Genomic DNA, 16,779 nt, shown 5'->3' with positions numbered 1-16,779 from the left:
TATGAAAATAAATGTGAAGTCCTACTGACATTTAGATATTTATAATATACAGGAGACTCAAAATATATTGTATAAAATATATCTAGTTAGCTAATGGCTTTTAAAAAAACCATTAGCAATTAGATAAATGGATTCACAAATTAATAAAAGTTATCACAATAAAAATACATTACATTTATTTACCTGGTAACAAACATACTTATTCTGCTATAGTTCAAAGCAAATGAATATTTAAACATTTTTCTTTAAGTCATCACTGAAAATGTATTAATTTTATAGCAACGATCTTTTTTTAGTAAAAGTAAATTAAATAGGTAATTCGTATAGATTATATTCCTAAAATAACATATTAGTAGATTTTAATGAGTATATGTTTTCTCATTTCCTTTTGCTTAAAGACATAGTGTTTCAAAAATGGAAGTAAATACACATAGCCAAAAACAAAACAAGTATGCAAAACATTTTATTTATAATAGATCAACATTTTTGACATGAAAGGTAGCCACTTTCAATTTCTCAGGAATGCCTAGAATCCAACAGTTTTCAGAAAGACTAGTTTGTTAACAATTATTACACTGTCGGTAAAAGAAATGATTTCAGAATGAACTTGTGAAATGGCTTTGCTTATGTCAACTGATTTATAAGCTTGAATGTGTGATAAGGTAGCTTTTCAGAAAATGAATGTAATCCAACTGTGTTCCAAGTATATGAAACCAGTTTATTCAACAAACATGAGAATCACCCATGTGCAATTACTGTGCTCAAACAAGAATTCTTTATTAAAATATCATTTTTTCAAAAAGGCCTCACATTAACCCCTCAAACCAATCTCCCCCCTTCTAAGTCCAGTACCACTCTTTTCTACTTCAAGATGCGTTACTTTATAGACAACTGTCAAATTCCAGGGGACCTGTACACTGACTTAGACTCTATGTAATATACATCAAATACAAGAACAATCACTGACTGTAAGGGACAAGGTGTTAACTAACCAATAATAATTTAGCCAATGCATTTTTAGCTTACAGGGAAAAGAACAGCCCCCAAAGCTTAAAGAGAACAGTCCTTAACTTAAAGGTACTTCTCTGTAACACGCAGAATGAAAAGATAATCTGTAAAATTAAAATCATTAGAAAATACCTTAAATAAAATGTTTTACATAAATAAGTGTTCAATTTCAGATTTGAACCATTTTTTTCTTCTGTATTTCAAATTTGGGAAAATTTTCACAATTATTAGCTCTTCTTACTTACATTTATTTTTTAATATTTAAATCTACTACACAGCAGTTTGTAAATTCACCTTGGTTACCACTCCCCATGTTTATGTGTTGTCTTTCCTCAGGTAAGTCCATAATATGCATGTGAGTGCTGGGGAGGTTTAAATAGCACTTAAAGAATATTCAGGAGAGCTCTGAAATGTTGAAAGTTTCATTATTATCCATGTACTGCAGGATCTGTAATTCAACTTCATCACAGCGCTATAAATACTGTGTGAATGGAATGCACACAATTCCCACAGACACACAAACTGAAGTCCAAAAGGCACAGAGTAATGCTGGTGGCTCTTTCTAGTCAGTTAAGAAACAATAAAAAGTCTGCATTATTTTTTCATAATTTAAATACTTAAGTAATCTCCACTTTTATTACTTTATAACAATGACTTCAAATTTACATTATTTTAAGTACCATTGTAATAGCTTAGTGTATAATACAGATATTTGCCAATATCCCATCCAAAAATTAAAAAACAAAACAAAAACCCCTCTTCACTATATATATATATATAAAAAAAATATTCTTAAGGACAGGAACATAGAAGAGGGACTTACTTGGTACAGAGTAGCAACTCAATTTCCTATCACCACAGTTATAACTCCAAAATTAACAGGTATACAGTAATAATCAAAAGCAGTGCAAATATCTTTGGAGGTTAGGATAAAATTATAATTCAAGAACATAAAACAAAGCAATAAAAAAGGCAAGTACTTCAAGTACAAGGAACCAGTCTGCTTGAGGTCCATCATAGTGTCTACTGGGGACTTCTTTCTGGCTTTTACTTCTTCCTCTGAAACACATTGGCCAACATGGCACCTGATGTTGTCAATTGGCCCATTTTGTTCAAAAACTTCGTCTTTGTATCTTCACTCACTAAGCTTGCAGCAATTGACATTGAGCTAGAGAAGAAAGTTTAAAATTATTGTAAATCAATTACAAAACTAAAATATCAATTTTTTCTACTTCTTTAGTTAATACATTATGAACTGGTATCACAAAAGGGAAACTAATATGTATGGGGAGGCGTTTCTATGTACCATACGAGGTCAGGAGCTTTTAGCTTCATCCTTTATATTAAAGGAAGCAATATTGTGTAGTAGTTAGGAGCAAGTCAGGAATGAGACTGAATCTTGGCTCTGTCTCTTACCAGCTGTGTGACCCTGGGTAAGTTATTTAATCTCATTTGTAATATAATCCTCATCTGAAAAATGAAAATAATTCTATTACCTAACTCATTAGGCTGTGTGTGTGTGTGTGTGTGTGTGTGTGTGTGTGTGTCTACACCTAGCCTGACAGGATGAAACACTTACTCCTGGCAGTCAGCTTTAAAACACCTTTGAGTTTTTTATGTAACTGTGTCCATTTAGATGAACTGCTCAAGGTTACTTCAGCCAGAGCTAAAAGGACACTCAGTCTATTTGCAAATTACAGTGGGGCCTTGACTTATGAGTGTCCCGACTAACGAGTTTTTCGAGATACGAGCCGTCTCTCGGCCAATTTTTTGCTTTGAGTTGCGAGCTAAAATTCGGGTTCCGAGCCAGCTTCAGATACCCCACCGCTAGTTGGCGCAGCGAACGTCACAGTGAACACCACAACATCAGCCCAGCATCACACGTCTCACTCGTTCACTTTTGATTTGACATATGAGTAATGTGAGTTACGAGCTCCGTCACGGAATGAATTAAACTCGTAAATCAAGGCCCCACTGTACTTTCTCTCCTCAATGCCCAACTTCACTCCTACATATCTATGTTTGTATTTTCATTCCATCGGATCTCTGAATTCTAATTAGCTTGGTTAGAAGCACAAGTTTATAATCCTTTATGCAATTTGTCAAGTTACAGCTTACAAACTGCTGTCACAAATTTCTAAGAAGCTATTTGACCAGTGGTTCCCAAATCCAGCACGTATAAACTCTGGAAGCTTTTAAACATACACATCTCTAGGCTGAATGAGAATGTTGAGAGGAGGGCACAGATTATGGGGCAGAGATCTGAATTTTAAATTCTCCTGATAATTCTGATACAGGTGGGTTATGGACTAGCATTTGAGAACTGCTAATTTAAAGAATGTTCATATCTGCCAAATAATTGACTACAAAATAACACAAAATAAAACACCATGACCACATATAGAAAATTTACAGAATTTAAGGTTAACGTGAAGTCTTTAAAAAGGAATTAATGTCTTACCCTTGAGGCTCTTGGACAGTCTTATTCTCTACTTTTTGTTCACATTCTTTTATCATGGAACTTAAAATAACCTGATTAAAAAAATAACTTTAGTGAAATACAGTTGACATAGTGAAACGCTATGGTTAATCTAAAGTTTTTAATATTCCCATAAGCTAATATGTTACTTAAAAATGTAAAGTTTTCACAGTTACTTTGTTAAAGGAATTCACATTAGGTTTCTAAATCAGGTGCAGAAATAGTGTTAAAAGATCTCAATCATATAACAATAATTCATTTTGATTTTCACTAACCTTCCTTCTAAATCTGATTCCCATTCTTCCTTAGTTTCCCCCACCATCTAATGTTAAGAGTAAAATATGTATACATCTATACATTTAACATATATGCCTACCATGGCCACACACATTTTCTCAGTAAAAGCTGTTCTATTCTATATATCTTCGCTTTTTCCACGTTGCAAAAAGCAAGGTGCTCTATTTTAATGTTTACAGCAGAGCCCTAGTAGGTCTGTGGCTACTAGTCTGGGATACTATACATTGGGGGTCCAAGAGTTCACATCATTTTTGCAGGGAGACGGAGTAGTGATGGAAAGGGTGGAGGGGTCTAAGGAGCTGCTGCTCCTATTGCTAGCAACCATGCCAGAAACAAATGGCATTCCTGAATATTCTTGGCCTGTGTTTGGGAATGGAGGTCACTAAACAACACATATTTGTCACCTACTATGTCCCTGGAACTTTTTAAAACATAGAGAATGCAGCAAATAAAACGAGCAACATTCCTTCCTTGTGAAGAGCTTATATTCCTATATTCTAGACAATAAACACAAAAGCACAGATCAATTAGATTGTATATTAGAAGGTGATATGGGCTTTAGAAAGAACACTGAGTAAGAAGGCCAAGATGAAGAATGTTACATGAAGGTTCTGAGCAGCCTTAAATTGATGTGTTAGAAATAAAGAAAAGTTAAAAAGTTACATAAATAAAAATAGTTAAAAGTAAATCCAAGATTCCTCAAGAAATCAGAAAAATATAAAAGAATTAAACCTAAAGAAAGCAAAAATAAAGATGAAAATAGAAATCAATAAAATAGAAAACGAATAGAGAAAAAAAACAACACAGCCTAAAGTTCAATATTAGGAAAATTAATAAAATCAATAAATTCTTATCAAAACTATTTAAAAGAGAAAGCAAAAAACAAGTTAATATCAGAAGTGAAAAAGGGATAGCAATACAGATCCTATAATAAGATAAAAATAAAAAAATAAAGTATTAAAAAAAAGACTATATTCTTTGCAGATGACAGTTCTATATATAAAACATACACACAAAAATCCAGAGACATTTTAGTAGGATACTAAAGTTTCTCAAGTTGGCCAGACTTACATTCAACATACAAAAGTTATATGTATTCCCATACAAAAACAAAGGGTTAAAAAATATATAATCCTAAAAACGATAGCATTATAATATAAATATAAGGTGTCACATTTTCTCAGATGAAATTATAAAACTTTATTGAAAGACATCTAAATAAATGTAGGCTATAACATTTTCTGGCTTAAAATCATGAAGATGATATCTCCCCAAATTAATTTAGAATGAATTCAATTTCAATAAGAATCTGAATGAGATTTTTTTTAGAACCTGTTAAGATAATGCTCAAATTTATATGAAAAAGCTAAGGGTCATGAACAGTCCTAGAAAAAGGCCACAATGCAATGCTGCACTTGCCCTTGTAGGTTTCAGGACTTTTTAACAAGGCCACTGTATGAAGACTGTATATCATTGTTTTAGTAACTGACCATGAGACCAATGGAAAAGAATGCCCCCTAATAACAGACACACGCACACATGGAGACTCTATGCATGAGGGAGGTGGCACTGCCAATCAGTATAGACAGGATCAGCTGTTCAATAGACAATAATGGGACGACTGCTTATCCACAGAGAGAAAAAAAAATGTAACTGGAGCACTACCTCACATCAATTCTAGATGGATTAAGAATTAAATAAAAAAATACAACTTTTAAACATTTTAGAAGTATAGGAGATACTGTCTTTTGGAAATGATCAATGCCAAAAATGTGAAAAGACATATCACGAACTGAAAAAGATATTCACAAAACTAATAAAATACTGGTATTCCAAATATATAACAAACTTTGAAGAAATAACAGAAAAAAGATAACCCAAATGAAAAATGGGTAAAAAAACTAAACAGGCTTTGATTGAAGAACATAACTAGTCTATACAGTAAACATATAAAAGATGCTCAAGTTCGACAATAAACAGAGAAGTGCAAATAAAAACCATAATGAGACACTATTTTATACCCATCAAATTAAAAAGTCTTGAGTGTCGCTCAGTGGTTGAGCATTAACTCATGAACCAGGAGGTCATGGCTCAATTCCTGGTAAGGGCACATGCCCAGGTTGCAGTCTTGATCCCCAGTAGAGGGTGTGCAGGAGACAGCAATTGATGATTCTCTCATCATTAATGTTTCTATCCATCTCTCCCTCTCCCTTCCCCTTTCTGAAAATGAATAAAAACGTATCTTTAAAAAACAACAAAACAAAACAAACCTAAAAAGTCTTAAGAATACCAACTGTTGACAAGATATGGATGAAAAGGGTATGGACTCCTATATAAGTCCTATCAGATCTGAAAAGTGTCCTTTCACTTTGATCATCAGCAATCTTAGGAAGAACAGTTCACTGGATTAGTGTGATGGTAATGAATATGGTATACCAACAGGCATTATGCAAGTTGACACAGTGAGCAGACTAAGGAGAGGGAAAGAGATTTGGGGAGGTATGAAGGAAAGTTTTTGTTTTTATTTTGTTCTGCTTCCTTTAAGAGGGAGAGTCAACCATAACAGATTAAATAAAAGCTATAGAAAGACAGGTTGCAGATATAGAATCTATATACAGTGGGGCCTTGACTTACGAGTGTCCCGACTAACGAGTTTTTTGAGATAACAGCTGTCTCTCGGCTGATTTTTTGCATCGAGTTGATAGAGTAATTTGAGTTAACGAGTTCCTTAACGAGCTCGGTCTCGGAACGAATTAAACTCGTAAGTCAAGGCCCCACTGTATATAAAAGGCTGTGTCCATCCTTCCCTCCGACCAGTAGCTATGACACGCACTTACCACTAATGGGCAGATGCTCAATGCAGGAGCTGCCATGACACACACTGGCCATTTAAAAATAAATGGCACCACGGACCTGGCACCGACAAACCAACACTCAGCTTCCCCCAAGTGGGACACAGGCCCCACCACCACCCTGGAGCGACACCCCACCAAATCGTAGCCAATGCTGCCAAGAACCCATGGCACAAAATGTGGCCCACAGCCCAGTCCAGCCCGGAAAGGGTCGCTGTGGGCACCAGGTAATGACATCACGTAGCAACGCCCGGCTTTCTCTTCCTAGCGACTAGCCTCCTTGGAGTTTCTTCAGTCCAGGAACCTGACTTGCTTTATAGCCAGGTGCAAACATTTACAGTTTAACCAAATGTATGTGAAGCGTTTTTACATGCCTCATCTCATTTGATTCTCACAGAAGTCCTAAAGTAGGTAGATAGGAGACTTGGTAGAATTCTATTTTCTTTTCATTAGCCAGAAAATGGAGATTTATCAATGTTCAATGCTATTTTTATATCATGTTTTTATTGTTTTAATATCATCATTTGGTTGTTTTTATATCATGTTTTTGTTGTTTTCATATCATGTCTTTGTTGTTATATCATGTTGTTATTGTTTACTAATTTATATATTATTTTCATGTACATTTTACTAATTTCTTTCATCTTTAACACTTCTATTATAAATGGTGAATAGCAATATTAAAATATTTCTTCTAATTAATTTCCTTTCAATGTGCACAAATCCATGCACTGGGCCAATAGTAAGAAATGAATGACAAGGTTTTGAAGGAAATAGACAAACTGAATGAAAGTTGATGATCAGAGATGACACTGTATAGCATTTTATAGATTAAAAGCATTTCATGTACATTATTTTATTAAATTCTGATTATATTTAGTGAAGGAAAGTATGTAATCCCTACTTTAGAGAATGAAACAAGCTCAAAGATGTTAAAGGAGTTGCTCCACATCTTACAATTAGTAAATAAATCCATAAAAGGACATTGAAGTAATTTTTAAAAAACTAAGTGCAGCATATTATAATCATGCCTCACATAAAGAGGAATAAAAATCTGTACAGGAGATATTAAAACATATGAACACAACACTGATGATCACAGTGGCTTAATCATCATAGTAGCTTACCTCATGCTCTGGAGAAAGATGTTCCATGTCAGTGCGCAAACATCTGAGACCAGGTAAAAAGTGATTAACCATTAAGTCCTCTGATATGACTTGAGACACATAGTTAAGGTAATTAAAAAAAAAACCCCACACAACTAATATGTCCAATTCAGCTCTCTTAAATAATGCCTATGGCACGTAGATCACCTAGAGTAAATAGACTTCTGCAAGCATGATTCTCATTTGTTGCTTGAGAATCCTTTATGCAACAGTTGCTTATCAAGTGTCAACTGATTTTATTCCCACAAATCTGCCAGTGGTATTCATTATTGTAACATTACACAATTACATGTTATATAAATATTCATGCAATTTAATTGGATGTTTAAATGAGTAAAATGAGTATAGAAAGTAAGAACACTGGCCCTGGCTGGTGTTGCCCATTGGTTAGAGCATCATCCCATACACTGAAGAAAGATGGCGGCATAGGTAAACACCGGAGATTGCTGCCGCAAACAACCACTTCAAAAATACAACTAAAAGACGGAACGGACATCACCCAGAACCACAGGAATGCTGGCTGAGGAGAGACACTTCAAATAGAAGGAAAGACAACAGCATACCGAGGCTCAGAGGAGGCGCAGTGTGGAAAATATAAAGGTGTGGTGGTGCGCGCGCAAAGTGGGCTGGTGGCTGAGGGCGCGGTTGTCGTTTTCAATCAGGAGGGAGTCTCAGACTCTGAGCTCCAGATCCGGGCGAGTCTCTAGGGACTCAGACTCAAACGGGAGAAGCGGGATTGTCTGGCATCAGTTGGAACGTGAGGGCAGCTTTCTCTCCGAGGTTTGCAGCCATTGCTGGGGTTCTGAGAAGCAGAGCCTCTGGGAACGGAACTGAGAGCAGCCATAACTGCTCCCTCCACCCGCCCTGTTGATCCCGCCCCACCCAAGCCCTGTGCAGAGCTATTTGCTGGATCGCCTCAGGCAAAGGCTAGATTAGCACCTCTCCAGAGGACAGAAGTTTTCCTGCGGCACACACAGCTGATTCTCACAGCCAGTCGGCCTGGTGGTCAAATCCCTCTAGTATTAAGCACAACAATCAAGGCTCAACTAGAACAAGACTGCGCACAAAGACCACAAGGGGGTGCACCAAGAAAGCATAAAAAATGCGGAGACAAAAAAACATGACAGAAATGGAGGATATAGAGCTAAAAAACGCAATTTTGAGGGCTTGCAATAATGTGCTAGAAGCTGCCAATGAACCTGATGAGAGCCTCACGAAAACTAATGAGACCCTCGATGCTATGATAAAGAACCAACTAGAAATTAAGCATACATGGACTGAAATAAAGAATATTATACAGACACCCAATAGCAGACCAGAGGAGTGCAAGAATCAAGTCAAAGATTTGAAATATGAAGAAGCAAAAAACACCCAACTGGAAAAGCAAAATGAAAAAAGAATCCGAAAATACGAAGATAGTGTAAGGAGCCTCTGGGACAGCTTCAAGCGTACAAATATCAGAATTATAGGGGTGCCAGAAGATGAGAGACAGCAAGATATTGAAAACCTATTTGAAGAAATAATGGCAGAAAAATTCCCCCACCTGGTGAAAGAAATGGACTTACAGGTCCAAGAACGCAGAGAACCCCAAACAAAAGGAATCCAAAGAGGACCACACCAAGACACATCATAATTAAAATGCCAAGAGCAAAAGACAAAGAGAGAATCTTAAAAGCAGCAAGAGAAAGAGACTCAATTACCTACAAGGGAATACCCATACGACTGTCAGCTGATTTCTCAACAGAAACTTTGCAGGCCCGAAGGGGATGGCAAGAAATATTCAAAGTGATGAATACCAAGAACCTACAACCAAGATGACTTTATCCAGCAAAGCTATCATTCAGAACTGAAGGTCAGATAAAGAGCTTCACAGATAAGGAAAAGCTAAAGGAGTTCATCACCACTAAACCAGTATTATACGAAATGCTGAAAGGTATCCTTTAAGAAGAGGAAGAAGAAAAAGGTAAAGAAACAAATTGTGAACAACAAACATGCATCTATCAACAAGTGAATCTAAGAATCAAGTGAATAAATAATCTGATGTACAGAATGAACTGGTGATTATAATGAATCAGGGACATAGAAAGGGAATGGACTGACTATTCTTGGGGGGCAAAGGGGAATGGGAGATGCAGGAAGAGACTGGACAAAAATCATGCACCTATGGATGAGGACAGTGGGTGGGGAGTGAGGGCGGAGGGTGGGCGGGAACTGGGAGGAGGGGAGTTAAGGGGGGAAAAAAAAAGAGGAACAAATGTAATCTGAACAATAAAGATTTAATAAAAAAAGAACACTGGCCCCGGCTGGTGTTGCCCATTGGTTAGAGCATCATCCCATACACTGAAGGATTTTGGGTTTACCCTATCTAATAAAAGAGTAATATGCAAATTAACTGTCACTCCCTCACACCGTCAAAAAGATGGCGGTGGCCATGGAGCTGGAGTGAGCAGGTGGCTTAGGTTGCCCCTGGCGATGGAGGAAGCCAAGCTTCCTGCCATACCCTGGCCAACCCTGAGCTCCGCTCAAGGCTACAAAGTTTCAATTATAGAAGATAAATAAATCCCAGATACCTGCTTCCAGTTGGCGTGGCCTCCGCTCAAGGAGGGGCTGGGAGCCTGAGTTGCCAGGGGCAACCCAGGCTTCCAGCCAGACCAAGGCTACAAAGTTTCAATTATAGAAGTTAAATAAATCCCTGATACCTGCTTCCAGCCCGTGGGCGTGGCCAGCCTGAAAACGGCTATGAGCCCCTCACCCATGTTGGCCAGGAACCCCAATAGGGTCCCCCACCCCAAAGGGGCTGTGGCCAGACTGCAAACAGCCCTCAGCCCCTCACCCAGGCTGGCCAGGCACCCCAGCAGGACCCCCCCCCCCACCCTGAAGGGGCTTTGGCCAGCCTGCAAACAGCCCTCAGCCCCTCACCCAGGCTGGCCACACCCCCATGGGGTGAGGGTCCCCACAGGGGGGCTTGACCAGCCTGCAAACAGCCATCAGCCCCTCACCCAGGCTGGCCAGGCACCCCAGTGGGGACCTCACCCTGAAGGGGGTGTGGCCAGCCTGAAAACGGCCCTCATCCCCTCACTCAGGCTGGCCAGGCACCCCAGCGGGACCCCCACCCTGATCCGGGACACCCTTCAGGGAAAACCAGCCAGCCCCGACCTGTGCACCAGGCCTCTATCCTATATAATAAAAGGGTAATATGCAAATTGACCCTAACAGCAGAAAGACTGGGAATGACTGGTCACTATGACACACACTGACCACCAGGGGGTAGGCGCTCAATGCAGGAGATGCCCCCTGGTGATCAGTGTGCTCCCTCACAGGGAGCTCTGCTCAGCCACAAGCCAGGCTGATGGCTGCCAGCACAGTGGTGTTGGCGGGAGCCTCTCCCGCCTCTTCAGCAGTGCTAAGGATGTCCGACTGAAGCTTATGCCTATTCCCCGCTAGCTAGTGGACATCCCCAGAGGGCTGCCAGGCTGCCAGAGGGATGTCTGAATGCCAGCTTAGGCCTGATCCCCTGGGAAGCGGGCCTAAGCCAGCAGGTGGACATTCCCCGAGGGGTCCTAGACGGTGAGAGGGCACAGGCCAGGCTGAGGGAACCTCCCGAGTGCACAAATTTTTGTGCACTGGGCCTCTAGTTATATATAAGTAAGGTTCCTATATATAATGAATGACTTATAAACCAAACCCCTATAGACATAGAGAGGGCTACAAACTAATGGTCATGTAGTCTTGTTTTCTAGATAGGGGGAAAGGACCACCAAGGCAGAAGTCTGAGTGACCTTTGGATTAGTAGTTGAGACTCAGATCTAGAAATATGCACATGGATTAAGAAATTGAAGATGGTCTTATTTGGATGTAAGAGGGAATTCACTCTCCTCTTTTTCTACCCACTGTTTGGTTTTACCTTTTCCCCATGGAATCAAATAATCTTTCTTAAGGATTGAAGACTTAGAGGTCATTTAGTACTATTTCATATTAGGAATCACCTTTACTTCATCAGTGAATGATGGTCATAGGGCCCCTGACTGCTAACAATGACAGGACATTCACAGTTTCATAAGAGAGATCATTTTTTCCTAGGCGGTTGCTCAGTGGTTAGAGCGTGGGTCCATATAACGAAGGCTCGAGGGTTCGATTCCCAGTCAAAGGCACATACCTGGGCTGCAGGTTCAATCCCTATCCCGTGCCCAGTGTTGGGAGGCAACCAATCGATGTGTCTCTTTTTTTTTTTTTTTAACATATTTTATTGATTTTTTACAGAGAGGAAGGTAGAGGAATAGAGAGTTAGAAACATCGATGAGAGAGAAACATCGACCAGCTGCCTCGTGCACATCTCCCACTGGGGATGTGCCCGCAACCCAGGCACATGCCCTTGACCGGAATTGAACCTGGGACCCTTCAGTCCGCAGGCCGACGCTCTATCCACTGAGCCAAACCGGTTTCGGCCGATGTGTCTCTTTCACATGGATGTTTCCCTTTCTCGCTCTCTCTCTCCCACTGTCCCTTCCTTCCATTCTCTCTGAAAATCAATGGAAAAAATCCTCAGGTGAGGATTAACAAAAAAATAAATAAATAAAAATTGCATTTTTAGATAGCTCCATTAGAAAGTCTAATACACAAAATCGGCCTGAGACCTCTGCTTGTTAATGTTAGTCCTGCACCTTAGTTACAGTGTGCCTAAACTTTTCATATCTAATAACAACCTTTAAAATTATTTTTGAATTATCTTTTCATCCCCAAGCTATCTCTTCTCTGGTTCAACCTTCTTAAATTTCTTCAAAAATTTTATAAATATGATTTCTTGATTTATTACTAAGCTGAATGTTAAACACTATAGTTATTTTGTGTCCTTATTAAAATATCATGTCAGTATTGATAGGAATCTCTTGTGGTCTTTCAGCTCAGAATGCAATGGAACAGAACAGATTGGAACGATGTGATTTATTAGTGGCCACACCATCCTGTTGACATAAGTACAATCTCTGACTCATGCAGAACTAACATTTTTAGTACTTGAACAGGGTCTATTGTTAAGTTGGTTCCTCCCCTTACTGTACTGGTGTAAAGACTTTTTACTGTATTTAGTAATATTCTGTGCATGCTTAAACCCACAATAATATTCCTTCTATGCAGACTTCTGTGCTCTTTAGAAATCATTACCTTGCCACTTGGAAAATTTAGCTTTACAGAAGTAAAATTTTTGACTTTCGCATTTTCCTTTATATGTATTCCTTTTGAAACTCTCTGCTATTTAAGAATATGCATGACTTATTGCTTCAGTAAACATCTAGTTTTACAAAGTCTAGGAAGCAGGTATAAACATTCCAATATTTTCTTTCTTTGAAATGCAAACTCTGACATGCCATTACTACTTTCCTATAAGGGGCCTGTCACTTCTCCATTACTAAAAAATTCTTCCTTGCCAATTCAGAATATCGCTTCCTCTTTTTGCTTCCTCTATCTTTAATAAGTTGAAATGCCAACAAGATAAATCAAGAATAATAGTAAGTTCTCCTTTTAGTAGAATTAAACTTATACAAGATGAACTAATGGAGAGTTGAGGCACAAAATTATCAAAATATGGTGTCTCTGCTCACTTTAAAATCTATATTATAAAAAGACTAGTAGCCCTGTGTACGAATCCGTGTGCCAGTAGCTCGCTGCCGCTCTCCTGTAGCTCCCCCCCGCACCCCCTCACAGCTTGCTGCCCTGCCGCCACCTGCAGCTCTCCACAGCCTGCTTGTAGCTCGCTGCCCCACCCTCCTGCTGATTCCTGATCTGGTCGTTACATGGTTGGTCGTTACGCGTCAAAGTGTAATGACCATTTGCATATTACATCTTTATTATATAGATGGCTTACACTGGCCAGATGAATAATTTGTAGATTTCCCAAATAAAATGCTCCCAACCATGCATCCAACTTCAAGTCTTAACACTTCCAAAAGTACAAATAGCTCCCCAACAAATAGCTTTTAAGTTTCTACTTTCTCCATTTGATTTATTATAAACAAAATTAGAACATTCCACTCAAGAATCCAGTGCCAATGAGTTTCAGTGGCATTTGGAACATATTTGTCTTACTTAAAATTATCTGTTCACTTTGTTTATTACTTCAAACTGGCATATAACAATATGAAATTCAATATACAGTTGATGTATTATAGAATTGTATAACTGGTACCTATATAACTTTATTAACCAATGTCACCCCAATAAATTCAGCTAAAAAACAAACAATATGAAACCACAAATTTTAATCCTGAAATTCTTTCTTTGCCTTCTACTTTCTCCCATGAATCACTAGAAACCTCTCTCTACTGTCATTTCTTTTCTGTCATAATCAAATTCTCTGATTATGGTGTCCAGCATGTACTTTTATATTTCTGTTTGAGTATCCAGACTTTCACTCCTTTTTTGATCTCTTATTTCCCCCTTTTTGAACTCACCTGCCTTTCAATGGGAGAGCCCAAAAGCTAGAGTTCATTTTGCTCATTTTACCTTCACTTCATTCTCAGTTTTATTTTTCGAGGCCTAAGTAGTAAAGAGAACTTTAAGAGGATAGCTAAAATTCTTTGTTCTAATCACAGTTTTGCTTTTTTTTTTTAAAAAAATATTTTATTGAATTTTTACAGAGAGGAAGGGAAAGGGATAGAGAGTTAGAAACATCGATGAGAGAGAAATATCAATCAGCTGCCTCTGCACACCCTCTACTGGGGATGTGTCTGCAATCAAGGTACATGCCCTTGACCAGAATTGAACCTGGGATCCTTCAGTCTGCAGGCCGACGCTCTATCCACTGAGCCAAACCGGTTAGGGCACAGTTTTGCTTTTTAATGGTAAAAAAACAGAATTCACTAATGTAAGCTCTACTTTAATCATTTATAAAATGCAGTGGTTGATATGTTAGGTGATCTCTGAGCTTCCCTCCACTGGAGATGATCAGCCAGCACTGGACTTTTTCAAATTATTATTATTATTTTTTTATTGATTTTAAAGAGAGGAAGGTGGGGAAGGAGTGGTGGAGGGGGAGAGGGAGAGAAAGGGAGAGAGAAAGAGACAGAGAGAGAGAAAAAGAAAGAAAGATAAACATCGATTGGTTGCCTCCGTTATGTGCCCTGACTGGGGATTGAACCCACAACCTGTATACGTGCCCTAACCGGGAATCAAACACACCACCTTTTTGGAGTGTCCAGTCAACTGAGCCACATCGGCCTGGGTACACTGTACTTTTTCAATGAGTGATATCTCTCAAGAGGAATTCATTGTATTCCACTGGATACAGATGGTTAAACATTAACTGAAAAACCCACTGCCAGGACACATACAAGGCTTTCTTTTGATTAACAGAAACCTCAGCTATAATTCATTTCTTGCTCAGTTATATAGCTGATTAACATAAATAAAAGTTTAGCCAGTATTTTTAAAACTATATAAGCACAGAGGACTTGAACTTATCTTGTAAAATTATGAGACAGCTAGAATAAGGAGTGGGGCAAGTCAAACCAAATTTTTAATTTTTTGCAATCCTTATGTAAGTTGAAGAAAAAAATTCTATTCCTTAACCTTTAACAACAGAGATAGTTCACTGTAAAACTGGTTATATAAATACAGATACACATTATTCAAGGATACAACAACAGGAAAGTGCACTGTAGGCTTCAAAAAGATGGGTAGCAATATCCAGTCTTTTAGAATCCACAATTTGTAAGTTGTTCACCAAGGCTAGCTTATGCAAATGTGGTATAACAACTGAAAAAAGAAAAGTATTACATTTTTATCCAAATAGACACATACAACACTCATACATCTTAAAAAATAAGTTCTCATTTTAATTTATAAAATTTCATTTTAATTCTAGGTTAGTTTCAAAAGACTAGCCACGTTCTATGTTTTCTCTTCCTTAATAGGAAAGAAAGTATAATTTTCAGAATATACTTTCTGAAAAATATACTTGGGAAAAATAGACTGCAGCACTTGTCATTATGACCTAATTATGAACATGTATAAAGGTCATTTGGCCTCACTGCAATTCAATTTCCCAATTTGAAAAATAAAAACTAAATAAACAAATGTAAATAACCTACTTTTAATGTTATTATCTTTACAAATAAGTTTCTTTATAAGAATCAGGTTTTTAATAGCATTGCTATTAAACAAAAGATAAAAACAGTATATGTTTTCTTTTTCAACATCAAATTATTTCACACCTTTCTAAAACTAGTTTCTTAAATTCTTGGCAAAGATCAATGTCAAAAAGCACTGGTTGTTGTGCTTTTAAGTCACTCAGTGGGCTCAATACATTATATCTCAATATTCATTTATGTAAAATTTCAAAAGTACAGGCAACCTACTGCTAAAATAAAAGTGATGGCTCAAGAAACAGTAACCAATTCAGTAGCATTGAGTTCCCCTACTGCCTAAGATTGAGACTTCTAAATACATACCATTTCCCCCTAACGCCAGGGTTTCCTAGAGAAATGGCAGGGTCTGTGATTATCAAATGGTTGATCACATGGCCCCTTGTTGATCACAAGTCTCTGCTTGGTTGGGAAACCCTAAACACCATTCATAAACACAAACTTCTGACCAACTACACTGATTTCTTTCATGTTCACATTGAGTTTGTGCATATTAAAGCCACACTCTTCTCCTAGAAAAACCTCCTGCTTCCTCAATAAATACAACTTTTATGCTTGCCTTAGTAAATGGCAAAAAAACACCACAAAAACTTAGGATAATAACGGCCATTTTTAGGGGACTTTTTTATGTGTGAAAATTAGTAACAACATAATTCACAGGAGCTCTAGACAAATTTAGGAGATAAAAAACTCCAAACATTCATGATTTCCCAATGAAATTGTTTACATTCCAATTCATTCATTGGCATGCTGAGGCCAATTAATGAACAGAGCCACCAAAATGGTGGCTCTAAGATAGTCTCTCTCTAAGATTGTCTAGTTCATTTCTGCTCAAACCT

At 38.0% G+C, this 16,779-nt stretch overlaps 1 protein-coding gene across 3 annotated transcripts in view; it reads right to left on the bottom strand.

The window, feature by feature from the left end:
• Positions 1 to 447: 447 nt before the first annotated feature.
• RELCH (RAB11 binding and LisH domain, coiled-coil and HEAT repeat containing) overlaps positions 448 to 16,779 on the bottom strand; it is a 103,166-nt gene continuing 86,834 nt past the window's right edge. For all 3 annotated transcript variants that reach the window (XM_070420402.1, XM_070420404.1, XM_070420405.1), the window contains 4 exons: positions 15,435 to 15,551; positions 7,764 to 7,852; positions 3,470 to 3,540; positions 448 to 2,176 (listed from right to left, as the gene is read on the bottom strand). In XM_070420402.1, coding sequence (XP_070276503.1) covers positions 2,056 to 2,176; positions 3,470 to 3,540; positions 7,764 to 7,852; positions 15,435 to 15,551 — 398 coding nt within the window. In that variant the 3' untranslated portion in view covers positions 448 to 2,055. The remainder of the gene's footprint in view (positions 2,177 to 3,469; positions 3,541 to 7,763; positions 7,853 to 15,434; positions 15,552 to 16,779) is intronic.

This window comes from Myotis yumanensis, unplaced genomic scaffold (assembly GCF_028538775.1).
Source record: "Myotis yumanensis isolate MYYU_CA2020_CCGP unplaced genomic scaffold, mMyoYum1.0.hap1 SCAF_7, whole genome shotgun sequence".
Lineage (NCBI taxonomy): Eukaryota > Metazoa > Chordata > Mammalia > Chiroptera > Vespertilionidae > Myotis > Myotis yumanensis.
This window is presented reverse-complemented; position numbering and strand designations above follow the sequence as displayed.